Source organism: Oryctolagus cuniculus, chromosome 15 (assembly GCF_964237555.1).
Source record: "Oryctolagus cuniculus chromosome 15, mOryCun1.1, whole genome shotgun sequence".
Taxonomy (NCBI): domain Eukaryota; kingdom Metazoa; phylum Chordata; class Mammalia; order Lagomorpha; family Leporidae; genus Oryctolagus; species Oryctolagus cuniculus.
Window position 1 is genome coordinate 38796283 of NC_091446.1, and position 17951 is coordinate 38814233.

Sequence of the window (17951 nt, forward strand, 5' to 3'; positions counted from 1 at the left end):
GGGCAGATGACCTCTGAGATGAACCTCAGAGGAGGACTAGACGGTAGTCCAGCAGATGGGAATGGAGGAAGGCCCCTGGTGGCAGGGCAGTGAATGATCACAGGGAAGACTTGGGAATGGCAAATGCAGGTGAAGCTGGTGAGGCAGGAGGGTCATGGAGGGCTGTGAGTGTCTGTGGTCAGTTTCGGTTATTTGTTTGGTTTCAGAAGGCTTAGACTGTGGGTCATAAAGTACCATGATACCAGGTACAGCTAGGCACCCTGGTGGTTTTGTTCCCTTCAAATTATTTTATTTTTAATTTTTTATTAACATGTATCACTTATACAGTGATACTTATTCACTTATAGAATACAATGCAATATTTCAGAGTATATACAGAAGCAAAACCCAATCAAAACCTGGCAACTAACCTTTCCATTTCCTTTTCCCCCCCTTTCTTTTCTTTCCTTTGTATTTGGAGCCTACCAGCTCCTCTATTCCTGTTCTTTATGTAGTATATAATACACCCTTGTTGGTTTTCTGAAGATGCATTTGAGTAACACAAAATAGGGTGGGAAAAAACAATCAAAAGGCTATTACAATCAGAGTAAGAAAATGTAAAAGAATGGCAAGACAGTGGAGAAGAGCATGAAGAATTTGAAAAATACTGACTTGGTGACTGATTAAATGTGGGCGTAAGGAAGACAGAAATGTCTAATGGAAGGCCCATTCTCAGATCCTACTTTAATACCACAGAAAGAACCAGCTAATTAATTACTCAGATACAGTATACATTTGAGGTTTAATCTTGGCTTTGAAGGCTAACTGCATCACTTTATAACTGTGAATTCTGTCACAGTTACTCAGTCTTACTGTCTCAGTTTCTCCATCTGGAAGATGGAATCATAGGGTGCCATTACTGTGATATAGCAGGTAAAGCCGCTGCCTGCTTCCATATGGGCAATGACTCAAGTCCAGGCTGTTCCTCTTCCAATTCAGCTCCCTGATAATGCATCTGGGAAAGCAGCAGAGAATGACCCAAGTGCTTGGGCCCCTACATCCATGTGGGAGACCTGGAAGAGGCTACTGGCTCCTGGCTTTGTGGCCAGGCCTAGCCCTGGCAGTTGAGGCCATTTGGGAGTGAGCCAGTGGATGGGAGATCTCTCTCTCTCTCTCTCTTTCTCTCTCTCTCTGTCTCTCCCTCTCTCTCTGTCTGTGATTCTGCCTTTCAAATAAATGAAAAATAAATCTTTAAAAAATATAGAATCATATTAGTGATTTTACAGTTTTAATATTTATTAAATGAGATAAATGATATTAAGTCATTTGTAGAGTTGAAAGGATAATTGTATGTAAAAGGTTGTTGCCCTAAGACTGTCACTGTGGTTTTCACTAATCAGATCTTACATTTCTGTTTACAATTTACAAAGTAATAATCTCCTCCAGTATCAACCATGGAGATGAATTCCATGAACAGCATCAGTGGGCCAGGGTGGAAGAAGGAGAAAAGAGATCATCTGCTGTCCTGTTTCCAGCAATGGATCCCTGTTTTTCTTTTTAATTTACTGCCATTTAAATTAAATTATTATGTTGTAAGCATAATGTAGCAGTGATCATGTTATAAAATGTATAAAAGGACCTAGCAGTGCTGGACGTTTAGTTTGCTCTTGAAAATGCTAATTTTTCCTTTTCTGTCCTTCAGAAAGAAAAAGTTCTATTTTAATTGCCAATTGTATGAGCTCCAAAACTCTGCAGCAAGAAAAACTCACTAAGGTATTTAAGAAATTAAGATGGAACACATTTTTGCCCAACATCATCACTTCTGACTACAGGAAGTATTTTTGTTTGTTAGTTTTTGTTTTTTTAAAAACACTTTTTGTAAAAAGGAAGTGAGGTCATTTTGAAGTACTTTTCTCCCTGTTGGTATCTCTCCAATAATTGTCAATAATTCCTAAGTGACTTAAAAGTTTACCAGTTGCTTATTTTAAAAACATGTAATATTTTACTAATAGAGAGCAAACAAGACTTGGAGAAAGTTGGCCTTGAAATGTGTTTTTAAAGTTGTGGCTGACATTCTAGAAGATTTACTACACTTCAGACAAAATAGTCAAGCCCAAGAGAAAACAGTTGACTCAGTAGGGTCTGGAAAATTGTTCATCCTCCTCAACCCCCCAGCTGGAACTTTCCACCACTTCCTAGGCTTGCAGCAGCTCAACAGCTACAGTTTTCTGAGAGACACAATGTAGCATCTTAGGCCAGATCTGCTTTTTCTCTTTCTGGTTACGGGAAATAATACAACATTCTATTTTAAAGAAAGGAATGAAGAGCCGATTGTTGCTAACAGTTCTGTCCAGTGTTGAGAGTGGGCTTGCATGATGTGTTTGACTGCGTGTAGGTGTGAAGTGTGGTGCTGAAGAGGGCGAGGAGTTTCATTTTGTCATGTAAGAAAGGAGGTGTTGTACCTTACAATTGGGCGACATATTTTTCACTTTGGGCTCCTGCCAAAGGTGCTTTAATACCCCTCTGATAGCCGTAGTTCGTAGCTGAGTCTAGAAACCAGATCACAGAGCAGAAAACTACTTATCAGTAAATCATGTGAAAGAATAGCTTCAATAGACAGAAGCTGCTGCACCTTGACGGCCATTGAGTTTTTCTAGTAAAGAAGCAGAATGCAAAGTCACAGGGCAGGATGATTGAGGAAAATAGGAGATTAAACTAGAGATGGCATCCCTGTCCAGATTCAGTGATGAGAAGCTACAGAGCACCAGGACCCACGCAGCACAGACAAACCCAATTGGCCATGTGAGTAAAGCAGGGGTTTTTTCCAACTTCTTAGACAGGAGGAGCTGGAGTTAGGGGAGAGCAGAATGTAAGAGTATGCATTGTGTCAGTTCTTGCTTACTGAGTGGATCCAGTCGTTGCCTCAGTCCATGTTCTCTTTCCCATACATCCTGAGTCAAAAAGGAAACTGTCCTCGTCATCACCAAAATTACAGCCTCCAATGAAGGTTGAATCAGGATAAGCAAGTTCCCTTGGAAAGTGTGCATGTGATTTGTCCCTGTCAAAACACGTTGATGCGTGGTCCCTAATGGAACAGTATGGAAAGGTGGTAGTACCTTTAAGAGGGGATTGTGGGAAGTCATGACCACTCTCAGGAAGGGATTAATGGTGGTCTCTGGGAGTGAGTTAGGAATCACAGGAGTGGAGTGTTGTAGAAGAGTGAGTCTGGCCCCTCCCCAGTCTCTTGCTCCCCTTCTTGCCATGTGATTGCTCTCTTCTGCATGCACCATGTCCTGCTCTTGGGCATGCTCCTGCCATGTGATACCCTGTGCTATGTGTCACTGACCCCAGGCTGTTTGGACTTCCCAAGCACTAGAATTGTGATCCAAATGGACCCCTTTTCTTCATGTATTACCCAGTGTCATATATTTTGTTCTAGCAGTGCAAAGTTGGACTAGGACATCCCTCTTGAGGTGCCTTATTTGTATACATTGCTGTGTCATCAAAGCACTTTAGCTCCCTTCCAAAGAGGTGTGAGTGAACAGGTTTCTTGTGCACACAATTCTCCTCCCACATGCCTGCCTGCTTACTGAATAACATTCTTCTACTGCCCTCATTTGAATGCCCACCTGCATTACCTATTAAATGCTGATATGTGAGTTGGTCTATGGACTCATCCCACTGATCTGATTCATGCACCAGAACCAGTGTATGTATATATATATATTTAACTCTAAGATTATAATACATTTCAAGTTGGTAGGGCTAGTAAGTACATTTTCGTCATTCTTTCTCAGAATATCCTCATTCTGATTTTTCCTACGTTGAAGTTTCCTATGAGTTCTAGCACATTTTGGCTAGATTCTACTCCTTCCCCCACACAACCCATCTGCTCTCCTAGCCTCCACATATTCATACTAAAGCCTCTTAAAAGGTCTTTCAGGGTGCTGGCACTGTGACATCGTGGGTAAAGCTGCCACCTGCAGTGCCAGCATCCCACATGGGCGCTGGTTCTAGTCCTGGCTGCTCCGCTTCCAATCTAGCTCTCTGCTGTGACCTGGGAAAGCAATGGAAGATAGCCCAAGTCCCTGGGCTCCTGCACCAACATGGGAGATCTGGAAGAAGCTCCTGGCTCCTGGCTTCAGATCAGCCCGGCTCCAGTTGTTGTGGCCATCTGAGGAGTGAACCAGCAGATGGAAGACCTCTCTCTCTGCCTTTCTATAACTCTGCCTTTCAAATAAAATAAATCTTAAAAAAAAAAAGGCCTTTCAGTAGTGTTTCAGCTATTGCTTCATAGACTCTAACTTTTATTTATCTTAATCCTTTGAAGAATGTAGAGAAATTGCAGCAATTTGGAAATGTGATTGTGGGCACGGGAGTACGACCCCTCCCTTACAGTCACCTTACAGTCAGATTGTTACCCTGTCCTTTGCTTACTTAATTTTGAGGCACTCTGATCTCTAATTTTGTTCAAGATAATACGGGAGTTTATATATATATATATATATATATATATATATATATACACACATATTTAAGATTCTCTTTTCTCTGATCCTTCCCCTCAAGACCTCCCAGCTCTAATCCTTACCTCAGCCAACTTGTTCTCATGCCCTGGTCAGAGGCCTCCCCTTTTCTCTAAAGCCCTGAAGCCCGTGTAGCAAAATGTGTACGAAGTTCACATGACCCACTAGACATTTAGCCAATGGGTTGGTCACATGTCTTTTCACCTCTCTGTCCTTCTTCCCAACAGAGAGTCAGAGAGGCCAAATGTATCATCCTTTTTTAAATCCCTCTCCGCCTCCCCTCCTCACCTCATCTGAAACGGCTCCCGTGTCTCAGGTGATGACCTGCATGTTCTTTTTTTTTTTTTTAACTTTTATTTAATGAATATAAATTTCCAAAGTACGGCTTATGGATTACAATGGCTTCCCCCCCATACTATCCCTCCCACCCGCAACCCTCCCCTTTCCCACTCCCTCTCCCCTTCCATTCACATGAGGATTCATTTTCGATTCTCTTTATATACAGAAGATCAGTTTAGCATACATTAAGTAAAGATTTCAACAGTTTGCTCCCACACAGAAACATAAAGTGAAAAATAATAGATGATTTTCCAAATGATGATGAAATCAGATCAGCCTATTGTCATGTTTAATCCCAGTGAGAGTCAAGTTGGGAATTGATAATTTCTTTTTTTTTTTCTTTCTTTCTTTTTTTTTTTTTTACAGAAGATCAGTTTAGTATACATTAAGTAAAGATTTCAACAGTTTGCACCCCCATAGAAACACAAAGTGAAATATACTGTTTGAGTACTCGTTATAGCATTAAGTCTCAATGTACAGCACATTAAGGACAGAGATCCTACATGAGGAGCAAGTGCACAGTGACTCCTGTTGTTGACCTGCATGTTCTTGAATCCCTTATGGTGGCTAACAACAACTGTACTTTTATACCTATACCCAGAGTGTTCTCTGCTTTTACAGGGGTATTTTACCTTGGGGATATGAGATTAAAAACTCAAAATTTTTGAGTTTTTTCAAAAATTATATTTGGAAATCCCTTCAATGTACAGGAAATGGCTGGTAGCTTAGTCTACTCAAAAACGTTTTCAGTTCTTTCTTTCCCTCATCTCTGGAATGTGCCCTTGGAGTAGAACAGTGTGCTGCTGGCACTGTTTCGATTATGATCTTTGTCCTATCATTGTTGGAGCCATACAATGGTATTGTCATCGTCTACAAGCCCCAGAGATGATGCCGCACCGTACGTTAGTTCTTCCCACTTGCCAGGCTTCCCAAGGCCCACAGGCTTCTCGAAGCTCTCATGGATATCTCACAGCAAGCTTTCCCCTTTCTCACTCTTCCTGGTCTTCCTCACAGCTTGTTTTGGTCTGGGTAGGTAGCGTGGTTGTGATTGTCTTGTTCAGAGAGACTTGCATGCTCAGAACCTGGATTCGAGGGGTTTGAAACCCAGCCCTGTCACCTCCTGGCCCTGTGATCTTGGACATGATATTCCTCAGACCACCTCAGTTTCCTCATCTGTGAAGCAGGTTTCTACCTCACAGGATTGTTATAAAGATTACATGTGTTCCTATTTGTAAAGTGTTTAAAATAGTGCCTAGCCCAAGTAAGCACAATATAAGTGGTGTTTTCCTTTAAATTATATTCCTCCACCTAATATTGGTGTTCCCATCCAATGTGGGTAGAGAATGAAGAAGGAAATAGTGGGGACATGTGAACTTGCACTCCTCTGATGTCAAAATGGAAAACCTGGCTTTTTCTTTTTTAAATCAAAATGAGCAGTTCTCAACCTCATAGACACTACACCATGGAGTACGAAGAGCAGTGATGAGATTCATCCCAGTTACAGCCAACCATGGCTAAAGTTCTGACATTTTTATATTAATAACTATGGTTGAACTCTTGAGTTCTTTCTAGATTGCACACTGAGAATAGAGGGGCTTGCAGAAAATGACCTGGCAACCTGGGGGTCCCTCAAGGTGTTTTCCCCACCAGGGCAGCTCTGTGCTAATACACTGAGCAAATGCTGCCACGTGATCAACAGCCTCTGGCTTAGTAGGCTTTTTTTCCCTTAAAATTGCATTTTATTTTTTTCTTTATCCATTCTTCTAAAATATTTTAATTTTAATTAGTTTTTAACAGATTCAGTGTGATTTGGAGATACAATTCTAAGAACATACTGATATTCCCATTCTTTCTCCCTCCCTCCCCTTCTCTCTTTCCCACATTCCTTTCTTTTCCGTTGTTTCTGTTTTTTAGTTTTTGAGATAACATACTTAAATTTATATTACAATAAAAAGGCTTAATACTTTACCAAATAAAAAGTTTAACAAATAAGAAACAAAAAGATCTTAGTTTTAGTAGAAATATAGACAATGGCTATAAATGATAATTGAGTGAAAATATAACCATTTCAACCATCTACAGTAAATTTTAAAGTAATCACAAATCATTAAAACTACAGCAGTATAACATTCTTAACCATTGGTTTGACAAAGATATAAAATAGTTTTATAAAATTATATTTGCAGCAATTCTGATACACCAGCATTTCTTTCTTTTTTCTTTCTTCTTCTTTTAAGTTTTAGCTCTCATATATAAGGGAGAACATGCAGTATCTGTCTTTCTGGGTCTAGCTAATTTCATTCAATATTGTGTCCTCCAGTTGCATCCATTTTGCTACAAATGGTAGAATTTATTTCTATTTGCAGATGAATAATATTTCATTGTGTATACATGCTACATTTTCTTTATCCAGTCATCTATGATGGACATCTTGGTTGATTCCAAATTTTGGCTATTGTGAACAGTGCTGCTATGAACATGATGGTGCAGGTATCTCTTTGATACATTGTGTTCAAGTCTTTTGGGTGCATACCCAGTAGTGGGATTGCTGGGTCATATGGCAAGTCTATTTCTAGTTTTTAAAGAAATCTCCACAGTGTTTTCCACAGTGGCTGCACTAATTTACATTCCCTCCAATAGTGTATAAGTGTTCCCCTATGTCCACATCCTCACCAGCATTTTTTATTCTCTGTGTTTTGGATTTTAACCATTCTGACAGGGGTGAGGTGATGTCTCATTGTGGTTTTGATTTGCATTTCCCTGATGGCTAGTGATGTGAGCATTTTTTTCATATATTTGTTGGCCATTTGTATTTCTTCTTTTGAGAACTGTCTTTTGAAGTCCTTTGCCTATTTCTCAATTGGATTGGTTGTTCTTTTGTTGTTAAGTTGCTGATGTATTTGGGATATAATCCTTTGTCAGGTAGTTTGCAAATATTTTTTCCCAGTCTGTTGGATGTCTTCTCAACTCTACTGGTCTTTTCCTTTGCTATGCAAAAGCTTCTGAGTTTGATGTAGACCCATTCATTTAGTTTTGCTTTTGTTGTGTGGGCTTTGGGGGTCTTATCCAAATAGTCATCCTCTACACCAATGTCTTGGAGTGTTTCCTCTACATTTTCTTCCAGGAACTTCATAGTCTCCGGTCTTAAATTTAGGTGTTTGATCCATCTTGAGTTGATTTTCGTATATGGTGAAAGATACGCATCTAATTTCACTCTTATACATATGTACATCCAGTTTTGCCCTTAGTATGTTTTTTTTTAAATAAAGATTTATTTATTTATTTGAAAGGCAGAGCTATAGAGAGGCAGAGGCGGGGGGAGCGAGAGAGAAAGAGAGAGGGAGAGACAGAGACAGAGAGGTCTTCCATCCACTGGTTCACTCCCCAGTTGGCTGCAGGAGCCAGGAGCTTCTTCTGGGTCCCCCACATGGGTGCAGGGGCCCAAGCACTTGGACCATCTTCTACTGCTTTCCCAGGCCATAACAGAGAGCTGGATTGGAAGTGGAGCAGCTGGGACTTGAACCGGTACCCATATGGCAGCCTTGCCCACTAAGCCACAGTGCCAGCCCCTTAGTAGGTTCTTTTTTTTTCTTTTTTTTTAGAAGATATTTTGATGATTTATCGCAAAAGTGAACATACAATCCTTCAATTTCATATCTTGAGTTTTAGGCAAAGGAGTTGAAAACTTATGTCCACCCAAGAATGTATTCTTTTTTTTTTTTTTTTTTTTGGGGTGGGGGAGCTCCCACCTTTATTTTCACTCGGCTTAAATTAGATTAACCATTTCCTTCTATTGTGAATTTAGGCAGGGAACCACAGGAGCAATTTGTACAGAAGCTGTGATTTTGTCACTAACAGATATCTATACAGTTTGATGATTAAGTATGAAGAATAGAGAGCATACTGGGATTTATTGTCCCATTTCAACCAAACAAAATTTTAGGCTGACTCTAAACTATATTTGGGGCAAAACTAGAATTGGTGAGCTCTAAAACTGTGCTTATTCAACTGGAATGTGTAATAAGTCATAAAACTTTTATTTAATGAATATAAATTTCCAAAGTACAGCTTATGGATTACAATGGCTTCCCCCTCCATAACTTCCCTCCCACCTGCAAGCCTCACCTTTCCCGCTCCCTCTCCCCTTCCATTCACATCAAGATTCATTTTCTTTTTTTTTTTTTTACAGAAGATCAATTTCGCATATATAAAGTAAAGATTTCCGCATTTTGCACCCACACTGAAACACAAAGTGTAAAATACTATTTGAGTACTAGTTATAGCATTAATTAAACACCAAAGAGTAATTGTGTATTAATTACAGAGTTCAACCAATAGTTTTAAGTACAACATAAAATGCAACTTTTGTATTGTTGTGGCTTCCCCCACCCCAACCTCCCTCTCTCCCGTGGCCCTCCCCTCTCCCACTCCCTCTCCCATCCCGCCCTTCATCACGTTTCATTTTCAATTACCTTCATATACTGAGGATCAACTTAGTATATACTAAGCAGGGATTTCAACAGGCTGCACTCACACAACCGAACCAGGTATAGGGTATTGTTCGACTAGTAGTGTTGTTTTTAAGTTTCATAGTTAAACACATTAAGGACAGAGATCCTACGTGGGGAGCATGTACTCAGTGACTCCCGTTGTTGATTTAACAATTGGCACTCTTATTTATGATGTCAGCAATCACCCGAGACTCTTGCTATGAGCTGTCTAGGCTATGGAAGCCCCTTGAGTTCACCAACTCTGAACTTGTTTAGTCAAGGCCGTATCACAGTGGAGGTTCCTTCCTCCCTTCAGAGAAAGGCGCCTCTTTCCTTGATGGCCTGTTCCTTCTGCTGGGGTCTTATTCACCAGGATCTTTCATTTAGATTGTTTTTTTTTTGCCACCGTGTCATGGCTTTCCATGCCTGTGAGACTCTCATGGACCTTTTAGTCAGATCTGAATGTCCCAAGTGTTGATTCTGAGGCAGGAGTGCTGTTTTGGGCGTTTGCCATTCTGTGAGTCTGCTGTGTATCCTGCTTCCCCCGCAGGATCATTTTCTCCCTTTTAATTCTATCCTTCATTATTTGCTTACACTGGTCTTATTTGTGAAATCTCTTCGACACTTAAAATGTTTTCTGAGTATTTTGTGAGTTTGGATTTCTGCAGTAAAGACTGTAATACCCTTGAGGACAAAGGGCTATGGCTTGTGAGTCCTTGCAACCCCTGGCATGGTGCTGGAAGTACTGCACAGGTCACTAATTTCCTGTTGATGTGTTTATTGTTAAGATGCAAAGAACAAAGCAATGCTTGGATTTTGCCAATCCGTAATTGGAGAAAGCCCGTGAATTATAATAAAGCTCCCCATGAGTCTTAGTTTACTTGGCCTTCATTGCTGCCATCCCTAGCTAAGAACATTGATTCCATCCCAGTTCCTCTTATACTATGAAAGCCAGGAAGGAGGCATAAGTGGACAACCTGGGTCTTTGACCACGCAGGTTTATTGAAGCTGACTCCTCTTCAGAGAGCGCTGTTTCTCTCAATCTTCTGTTTGAAGGAGTTGAAACAGAGTGACTTTTGTGGCGTTAATCAACACCAGGGGGCAGGAGAGAAAGTGGAGTGAAAGGAAACAAGTACAAAAGGATGTTGTGAATAATGGCTGAGGTATGTGAGAGCTTCCAGCACAGTCCTTGTGCCTGGCAGGAGGGCTATACATGTTGAACTATACTTGTTGCACATTTTAAAATCATTTAAAAATTACTTCTTAGAGAAGTCATCCATGTTCACTGTAGGAATTTTTAAAAATACAGAGAAGCTAAACATCAAAGACATTTTTAGTTACTCATAAGTTCACCACCTCAATAAAAGTACGGATAACATTTTAGTGAAGCATATTTTATTTACTCTGCATGCACATCTCTCTCCCAAAATGAGATCACAAAAAATTCTTACAATTTTACATTTCCCCATAACATTAGCTGGTAACATTCACCTTTTAGCTCAAGATATGATTTTGGGCAGAGGAAAGGACTACCCAGGCTTCCAGTTTGGGCTCCGGCCTAACCAACCCCTGGCAAACAGCTTAGCGTCTCTAGGTTTTAGGTTCCTCCTCTGTGAAATAGGTTGATAACAACGTTACCACCCATGTGACCTATGGCACCTTCCCCCTGCACGGTTTTTCCGGCCAGGGTAATTAGTGGAAGAGATTCTGGTGCAGTGGGGCTCGCTCTGGCATCAGCCAGCTCCACCTGTGAGGTCCTGGGTAGGTCTCGTGCCTCCTCAGTGCCTCAGTCTTCTTTTCTCTAAAGTGGAGTGAGACACACTACCTGGGGTTGTTGTGAGACATCTGTAGACAGAGCAGGGTCTGGCCCACAGTCCAGAACCATTCTGCTGCCCCTGTCTCCCACCGGAGGAAACCGAGACCACGGTGACCAGATCCACGGAGCTAGGAAATGCCACACCCAAAGCCCGGGCCCTGTCAGCTGGTTTTGACTGAGCTAAAAGGCTCGAATCCCTGCCCCTCACTGGTTGTTACATTTAAAAAATGAAGCCCAAACCTGAAGCATCTTTCCCAATTTCTTCTTCCACATTTTAGTAACTCCACTTTAACCGTTCCACTGCTGACTGTTCTTTAAAAGACAGCGTGATCTTTTTTGTACATTTTGACTGCTGGATATTTAAGTAGAGCAGAACTTAGATACAAGTTTTATAAAGACAGTTTATACTTAGAAACTTAATTTCAAGGTTGGGACGAATGGTCAAAAACCGCCCCCAACCAGCACAAAATAAGGAAAGCCCAGAGAAAGGCACTGGTGCTGGGAGGGCCGTGAATGTTCGCGTGACATTTTAGCACTGCTAAAGGACGTCAGAACCCAGTCCAGGGAGTTGGGTTCACCACTGGCTTTGGCTGGCCATGTGAGTGAAAAAGGCCATTTCATTTCTGTCTATAGTTTTTTCTCCCAGGGAGAAAACTGAAGAATAGATCAACTTACAAATTGCCTTTTAATTAAATGCTGTCTTATCGTTTTATAGGATCTGCGTGTTGAGAGGGTGGTTCCTGGCACCCACTATGATGCATTCGTGGATTCACCCTAAGCGAAACACACACACACACACACACACTCAGCCAAACTTCTCCCCGCGGAGGCTAAGGTGCGCTAGCACACCAAGCAACGAACAATGCAAACGTTGAAGACGTCGGGAGCCAGCCACAACTTGCTGTGCTCAGATTCAGCCGTGCACACACCCGCAGACGGATTCCCGAGGCGCTGGCTGGTGAGCTGGGCGCCGCCTCCCGGCTCCTTGCATGACTTGCCTGCACACCCCCTCGCCCAGGGTTCGCGTTACGCCGCTCAGTCCAGCTGGCCTAGGAGTCCCCAAATCCCGGGGCTCCCAGCTGGCGCTGGGCACATTCAGCCCCGCAGCTATCGCGTCCTTGGGGAGAGGGCTCGAGCTGCAGCTGGGCGCTGGTTGGTCACGCCAGCGGGCCCGCGGCCCGGCGATTGGTCCAAGGGATCCGTTCACGTGGTTCCGAGCAGATAAGCTGTCTCTCTGGCGCCTGACCCGCAATCTGCGGGAGCGACCTGCGAGGGGGCACTGCTGGGAGCTGCAGGGCGAAAGTGCGCAGGCAGCGGGGTGCAGGCTTTCGCGGTCAGCCCCGCCTCTCTGCCTCATGAGCTGCACCAGGTATGTTGGCTGCGACTCTGCAACCCCCGAGTCAGGCGAAACGTGCAGATGCATGCAGACTGGAATGGGGTGGGGGCGTTTTCGTTCTGTCGTTTCTGCAGATAGAGACCCCAGAGGAGGGCAAGTTGACAGATTGCTAGATTGAATCCGGCACTCAGGGGGCCTGGGAGGTACGGAAATTTGCAGTGTGTGTCTTAAGCAGAACGTATGTTGGCAATCAGCATCCTTAACCAGAAACTGTTTAAACCTGAGTCAGCTATAGTTCCATCTGCCTCACTGATAAGACTTCTCTTTTGGTCCTGCAAGTCTGTTCCTCGGACGCGGGCAGCCGGGCTTGGGGGAACAGACCTCTCATCTTGTTGGTTAGATAGTTTAGTTTGGTGCAAAACTACTGGACGCTTTCACAATCTTATCACGGTTCGCCATAGCAAACTCGGTCTCAGAGTTGGAGCAAACTATTATTTTTAACTCTTGGCCAGGACTGAAAATTCCAAGGAAATAGCCCAGTACTAAAACTGTCTTTCCATAAATGCAAAAGACAACAAACAAACCCAGGCTCCCATAAACTACTTTTAATAGCTTGCCCAGACATAACTTAGCAGAAGCCTTCTCTAAAAATCTAGCCTGTTCATTATTATTAGACCCAGAGTGATAGCTTTAGCTTTCATTTGTTTAAGTCTGCAGGTCACCCAGAAAAATCCCAGCGCTGATAAAGTGAGTTCTGCGAGTGCTCCTTATTATTCATTTTGTGAGAATGAGCGCTTGCTTGGTGCTTGGAGTTGCTCTAATGAGCAATGAAGGCAGACTTGGAAATATTGTGCACAGGATACACATAGCTCTGAATCCATAAGGCTGAAATACGGGGGAACTCTCAATCCCATGCCCTTGGCCAAATGTAATGTGAACCAAAGACCAGAAAAGCCTTCTTGAAGGATTCTTCTTGGTTTATTGCTGAGCATAGTTATGTTAAAAATTTTTCATAGCTTTAATGTCTTTCCGCTTATAAATGTCCATCACCAAAACATTAGAAAATATCCAAAAAAGTACAAAGACAAAAATAATTGTGAAATCCTATCACCTAGAGATAATTACTAACTTTTTAGTTTGTTTTCTATAAAGTTTTAAAATATTTATAAGTTCAAATACAATATATAGTTTTTAAAAAGCCCAATTTTCAGGTCATTAGTTTTCCCACTTAAATGCGGACTTGCCGTGGGCATGTTTCCATAGGAAATACAGGTTATGCAAATTTTTTCTTTAAGTGCCTGAACTGCTGACTTGTTTCAGTCAGTTACTTCTGAAACATGAGGAATAACATGACAAAGTGCAAAGGTAACTTTCTGCCTTCCATTCTCCCTAGCCTTGTCACTCTCAAAACCACTGCATACAAATTTTATTAATGAATCTTTTTTCTTTCCAAGTGGCTTACCTTTCCAAAGCAGCATAAATCATTGAGCAGCAAAATAAGCAAAGGCAGCGGAGGGACTGGATCTGAGGCTTCCAAACCTCTCTCATTGTTAGACCCACCTGGAAGGCTTTCTGAGCATCCCTGCTTCCTTTGCTCCATCCACAGGGGTTCTAAGTATTCAAATTAAGAAGAAAGAAAACCAACCGATTCTCAAGGTCACAGTGACTAGCCAGGGTTGAGAACCATCTCAGAGCCCTGGTTCTTAAAGTTGTGTAGAGATCATTACGTTTCCAACACTTCTGTTTTGCAGAAGGAGAAACAGAGACCCCTCCCACCCCTAAAAAGTTAAGCAGTTAACCCGCAGCCCTGCAGTCAGCCGACAGTGAAGGTGGACATAGGATGCAGGTGGGCTCACCTAACACTGCCGCCTCCTGCTCCATAGAACAGCACCTGCCTGATCCTTACTACATGGCTGGAATTCAGTCTGCACAAAAATAGTACTTATGAAGTAAGGACCCAGTGCAGGTGATGACCCCTCTCCCTTTTACATTCCAGAATGATCCAGGTCTTAGATCCACGTCCTTTGACAAGCTCCGTCATGCCAGTGGATGTGGCCATGAGCCTTTGCTTGGCCCATTCGCCCCCTCTGAAGAGTTTTCTGGGTCCTTACAATGACTTTCAACGAAGACATTTTGTGAATAAACTGAAGCCTCTGAAACCGTGTCTCAACATAAAGCAGGAAGCCAAATCGCAGAACGGCTGGAAGCGCTCACACAACCAAGCCAAGAAGCGGGTTGTGTTCGCCGATTCCAAGGGCCTCTCGCTCACTGCCATCCACGTCTTCTCTGACCTCCCAGAGGAACCAGCGTGGGATCTCCAGTTTGACCTCTTGGACTTGAACGACATCTCCTCTGGCTTAAAACTCCACGAGGAGAAAAATCTGATTTTAGATTTCCCACAGCCTTCAACTGACTACTTAAGCTTCCGGAACCACTTCCAGAAGAACTTTGTCTGCCTGGAGAACTGCTCTCTGCAAGAGCGAACAGTGACTGGGACTGTGAAGGTGAAAAACATGAGCTTTGAGAAGAAGGTTCAAATCCGAATCACGTTTGATACTTGGAAAAGCTACACCGACGTGGACTGCGTCTACATGAAGAATGTGTATGGCGGCTCGGAGAGTGACACCTTCTCGTTTGCCCTTGACTTACCCGCTGTCATTCCAACGGAGGAGAAAATTGAGTTCTGCATTTCCTACCATGCCAACGGGCAGGTCTTCTGGGACAACAACGAGGGTCAGAATTACAGAATTGTGCATGTACAATGGAAACCTGATGGGGTGCAGACACAAATGGCACCCCAAGACTGTGCATTTCACCAGGCACCCCCTAAGACCGAGTTAGAGCCCACAGTCTTTGGCAGTCCAAGGCTGGCTAGTGGGCTCTTTCCAGAGTGGCAGAGCTGGGGGCGAGTGGAGAACGTAGCCTCTTATCGATGAATTTAGCAACCCAGTAACTGGCCTTGACCTGCCATGCTCCCCATGCAATTCTAGGTCTGCAATGCTCAGTATTAGGAAGTCTTTGCTACTTTCCATCTGTAGGTTTAGATGTGAGCTTTTGAGACCTGGCTATAGAAAAGATAGCCACTGAGAATTTAGTGTTGGGATGTCGTTGGATGATACCACCCATTTTTGCTTCTGAGGATCAGCTAATAGCCTGGGAGCTGATTTTTTTATGGGAGTAGTCCTTTTGCAGTGCCCTTCCCTCTTCCCTCTCAGTTCACTAGCTTTCAGGTTGGGCAAGGAGTTGAGGAAGAGGACAATTGGTGGTGACAGGAAGCTGTGCTGATGGTATGAGGAACGTGTGAAAAGTGTACACAAAGGGCTCTGAAGTCACATCAGAGTCGGAGTGGGAGATCTGACTCTTGATTGTTGGTGAGAAAACATAAGGTTATTCTGTGTTTTAAAGTTGGCTTTACAGTTCTCTCTGGGGGAAATAATGTGTGGAAGGGAAGAAGACCCCTTCTATATATTCTTAGTCTAAGAAAAGCCAAATAAGCTTTAAGGGTGCTGGCTGGTGTTGGAAGAAGATGAATTGTAAGTTAAGGACAAGATCTCAGATGAAGCCTTCCCCTTTAATCTGGATCTTTCGAAATCCACAATTGAAAGAAAGTTTAAGCAGATCTGGCCTTGCGGTTCCAATACTATGAGTAGTTTTGTGATCAAGGCAAAATATTCGGGTTCTTGATACAGAATGTTGCCTAACTAAAACCATACCACCATCAATGGCTAGCAACACGTATAGACTCCATGTCATGTCAAAGATTGCTCTTTGCAAGTGCCTCAGTTAAACCAGAACACTGTGGTTGCTTAACCCAAATATCTGAATGGTTATCTGGTAACTCATGAGTTTCTAGTCTCGTAAGGTCCCCTGTGTACACTGGCCTCCCCCTTGCAATGCTGTGATATTTTGGGGAGTGCTGTCGGTGTACATAATTCACATCCTTCATATTGAAGGTGACTCATTTCTTTTTTCTGCCACACTTTTTAGATGTGAAATTTGAAGTTAGGACTGACACTAGATGCAAGAATCCAGTATGTGCCACATCTTTCTCTTGCTTATTTTTGTTTTGCTGTCTTAATTTCCTAAAGTCAAGTGCCTCTTTTTTTCCCCAAAAATGGATGTGAATTGTTTTTGATGTGCTGTAATATACTTGTTTTCATGTGTGTATAACTCCATTCTGTAAAATCTTAAGGACAGGAGTCCTGGAATGCTTGCTTTAATCATTTTATAAATCCATTTGGAGGTGTGAAGGGGATACCATTACTTTGAACATGTGTGTTCTGCCATTCTGGAAGAGTACGATTGGAGTAGCTCTACTGTGACAGTGTTTGGGGTTTCGGCTAGATCCTATCATTTTTTACACTACTTCACTGTCCTCTAGCTATCCTTGATGAGCTTATCATTTGAAGAATAAATGTGTTTGATACAAGACCTGAGAATGTTTTCTTCTCAAGCCACCATTAAATAAGAAACTGTCAACTGGCAGTCTCCTATCTGGTTTCAGAACAACTGAACTGGGTTGGGTTGGATCAGGAAGTGGAGCTACCCGATGGTATTCACGTGGCCCCAGTCGTATTAGTGACCGCGTGTCCTTCCTCCTAACTGTTGGAGCTGGGGCCCAGGGAGAGTGACTGGAGCTGCTCAGTGTGGCCCCTTGACTGTCCTCGTCTGTGGTTATTATTCATCACTCACACTCTCTGCCGTGTCAAGGTTATGTTGGAGGCCACACCTCAGCTTTAAAATGGGGGAGGAGATAATGTGGGAGGGAGTGGAGGGGCTCCCACCCCTTGAGCACTAACATCTTCTTGAAGGGGCAAAACTTGGAACTGCGTGCAAGTGCACAGGGATGGGCAGTGGGCATCAGTCCTGGACCAACGGGAGAAGCATGGCTTCTTGGGATGGGGGAATCTGATCCGTGGACCCAGGTTGCTGCCCCAGCTCTGCCTAAAATTCCAGAAAGAACTTGTGCACAGTGCATCTTAAAGGGAAACCAATGGTCCACTTAATGGAAAAGCCCAGTTATGAAGAGTAAACTTATATCATGTCGTAACATCCTCTGTGACTGAGACTACAAACTACAGGGTTGCAGGCTGTATCTGCTCACAGATGTATTGACATATAGGATTTTTTTTTGTAAAAAAGAACTTATTGCCAAGATATAGCAATCAGCAGACTACATTAAAAACTATAGGTCTCTTTTTTTTTTCCCTCAAAAAATTGCAAGATCTTTCCTCCTGATAATTACTATTTGGAGTTGAATAGTAGCTGCCCCCTTTAGGTGGGCACGGTGTCCTACATGGAGCTTGCGTTGTGTTGGCCAGAGTCCCCACCAATGCCTGCCTTCTTTTGCACTATCTGCTGGCCTCTGCAGGTGTTGGCATTTGTAACCTCTGCTTTGGTTCCTCTGGCTCTCCCATCCTGTGGGTGTTTGGGTGAAGAGCACCTGCCTGAGGGATAGAGAAAAA

The 17951-nt window shown here is 42.9% G+C and overlaps 1 protein-coding gene across 1 annotated transcript; it reads left to right on the forward strand.

Moving 5' to 3' along the window:
• Nucleotides 1-11865: 11865 nt before the first annotated feature.
• On the forward strand, nucleotides 11866-16915 carry PPP1R3C (protein phosphatase 1 regulatory subunit 3C). Its single transcript, XM_002718505.5, has 2 exons — nucleotides 11866-12519; nucleotides 14483-16915. Exons 1-2 carry the CDS (start codon nucleotides 12140-12142, stop codon nucleotides 15420-15422), a joined length of 1320 nt encoding a protein of 439 aa, XP_002718551.4. The 5' UTR covers nucleotides 11866-12139; the 3' UTR covers nucleotides 15423-16915.
• Nucleotides 16916-17951: the final 1036 nt, after the last annotated feature.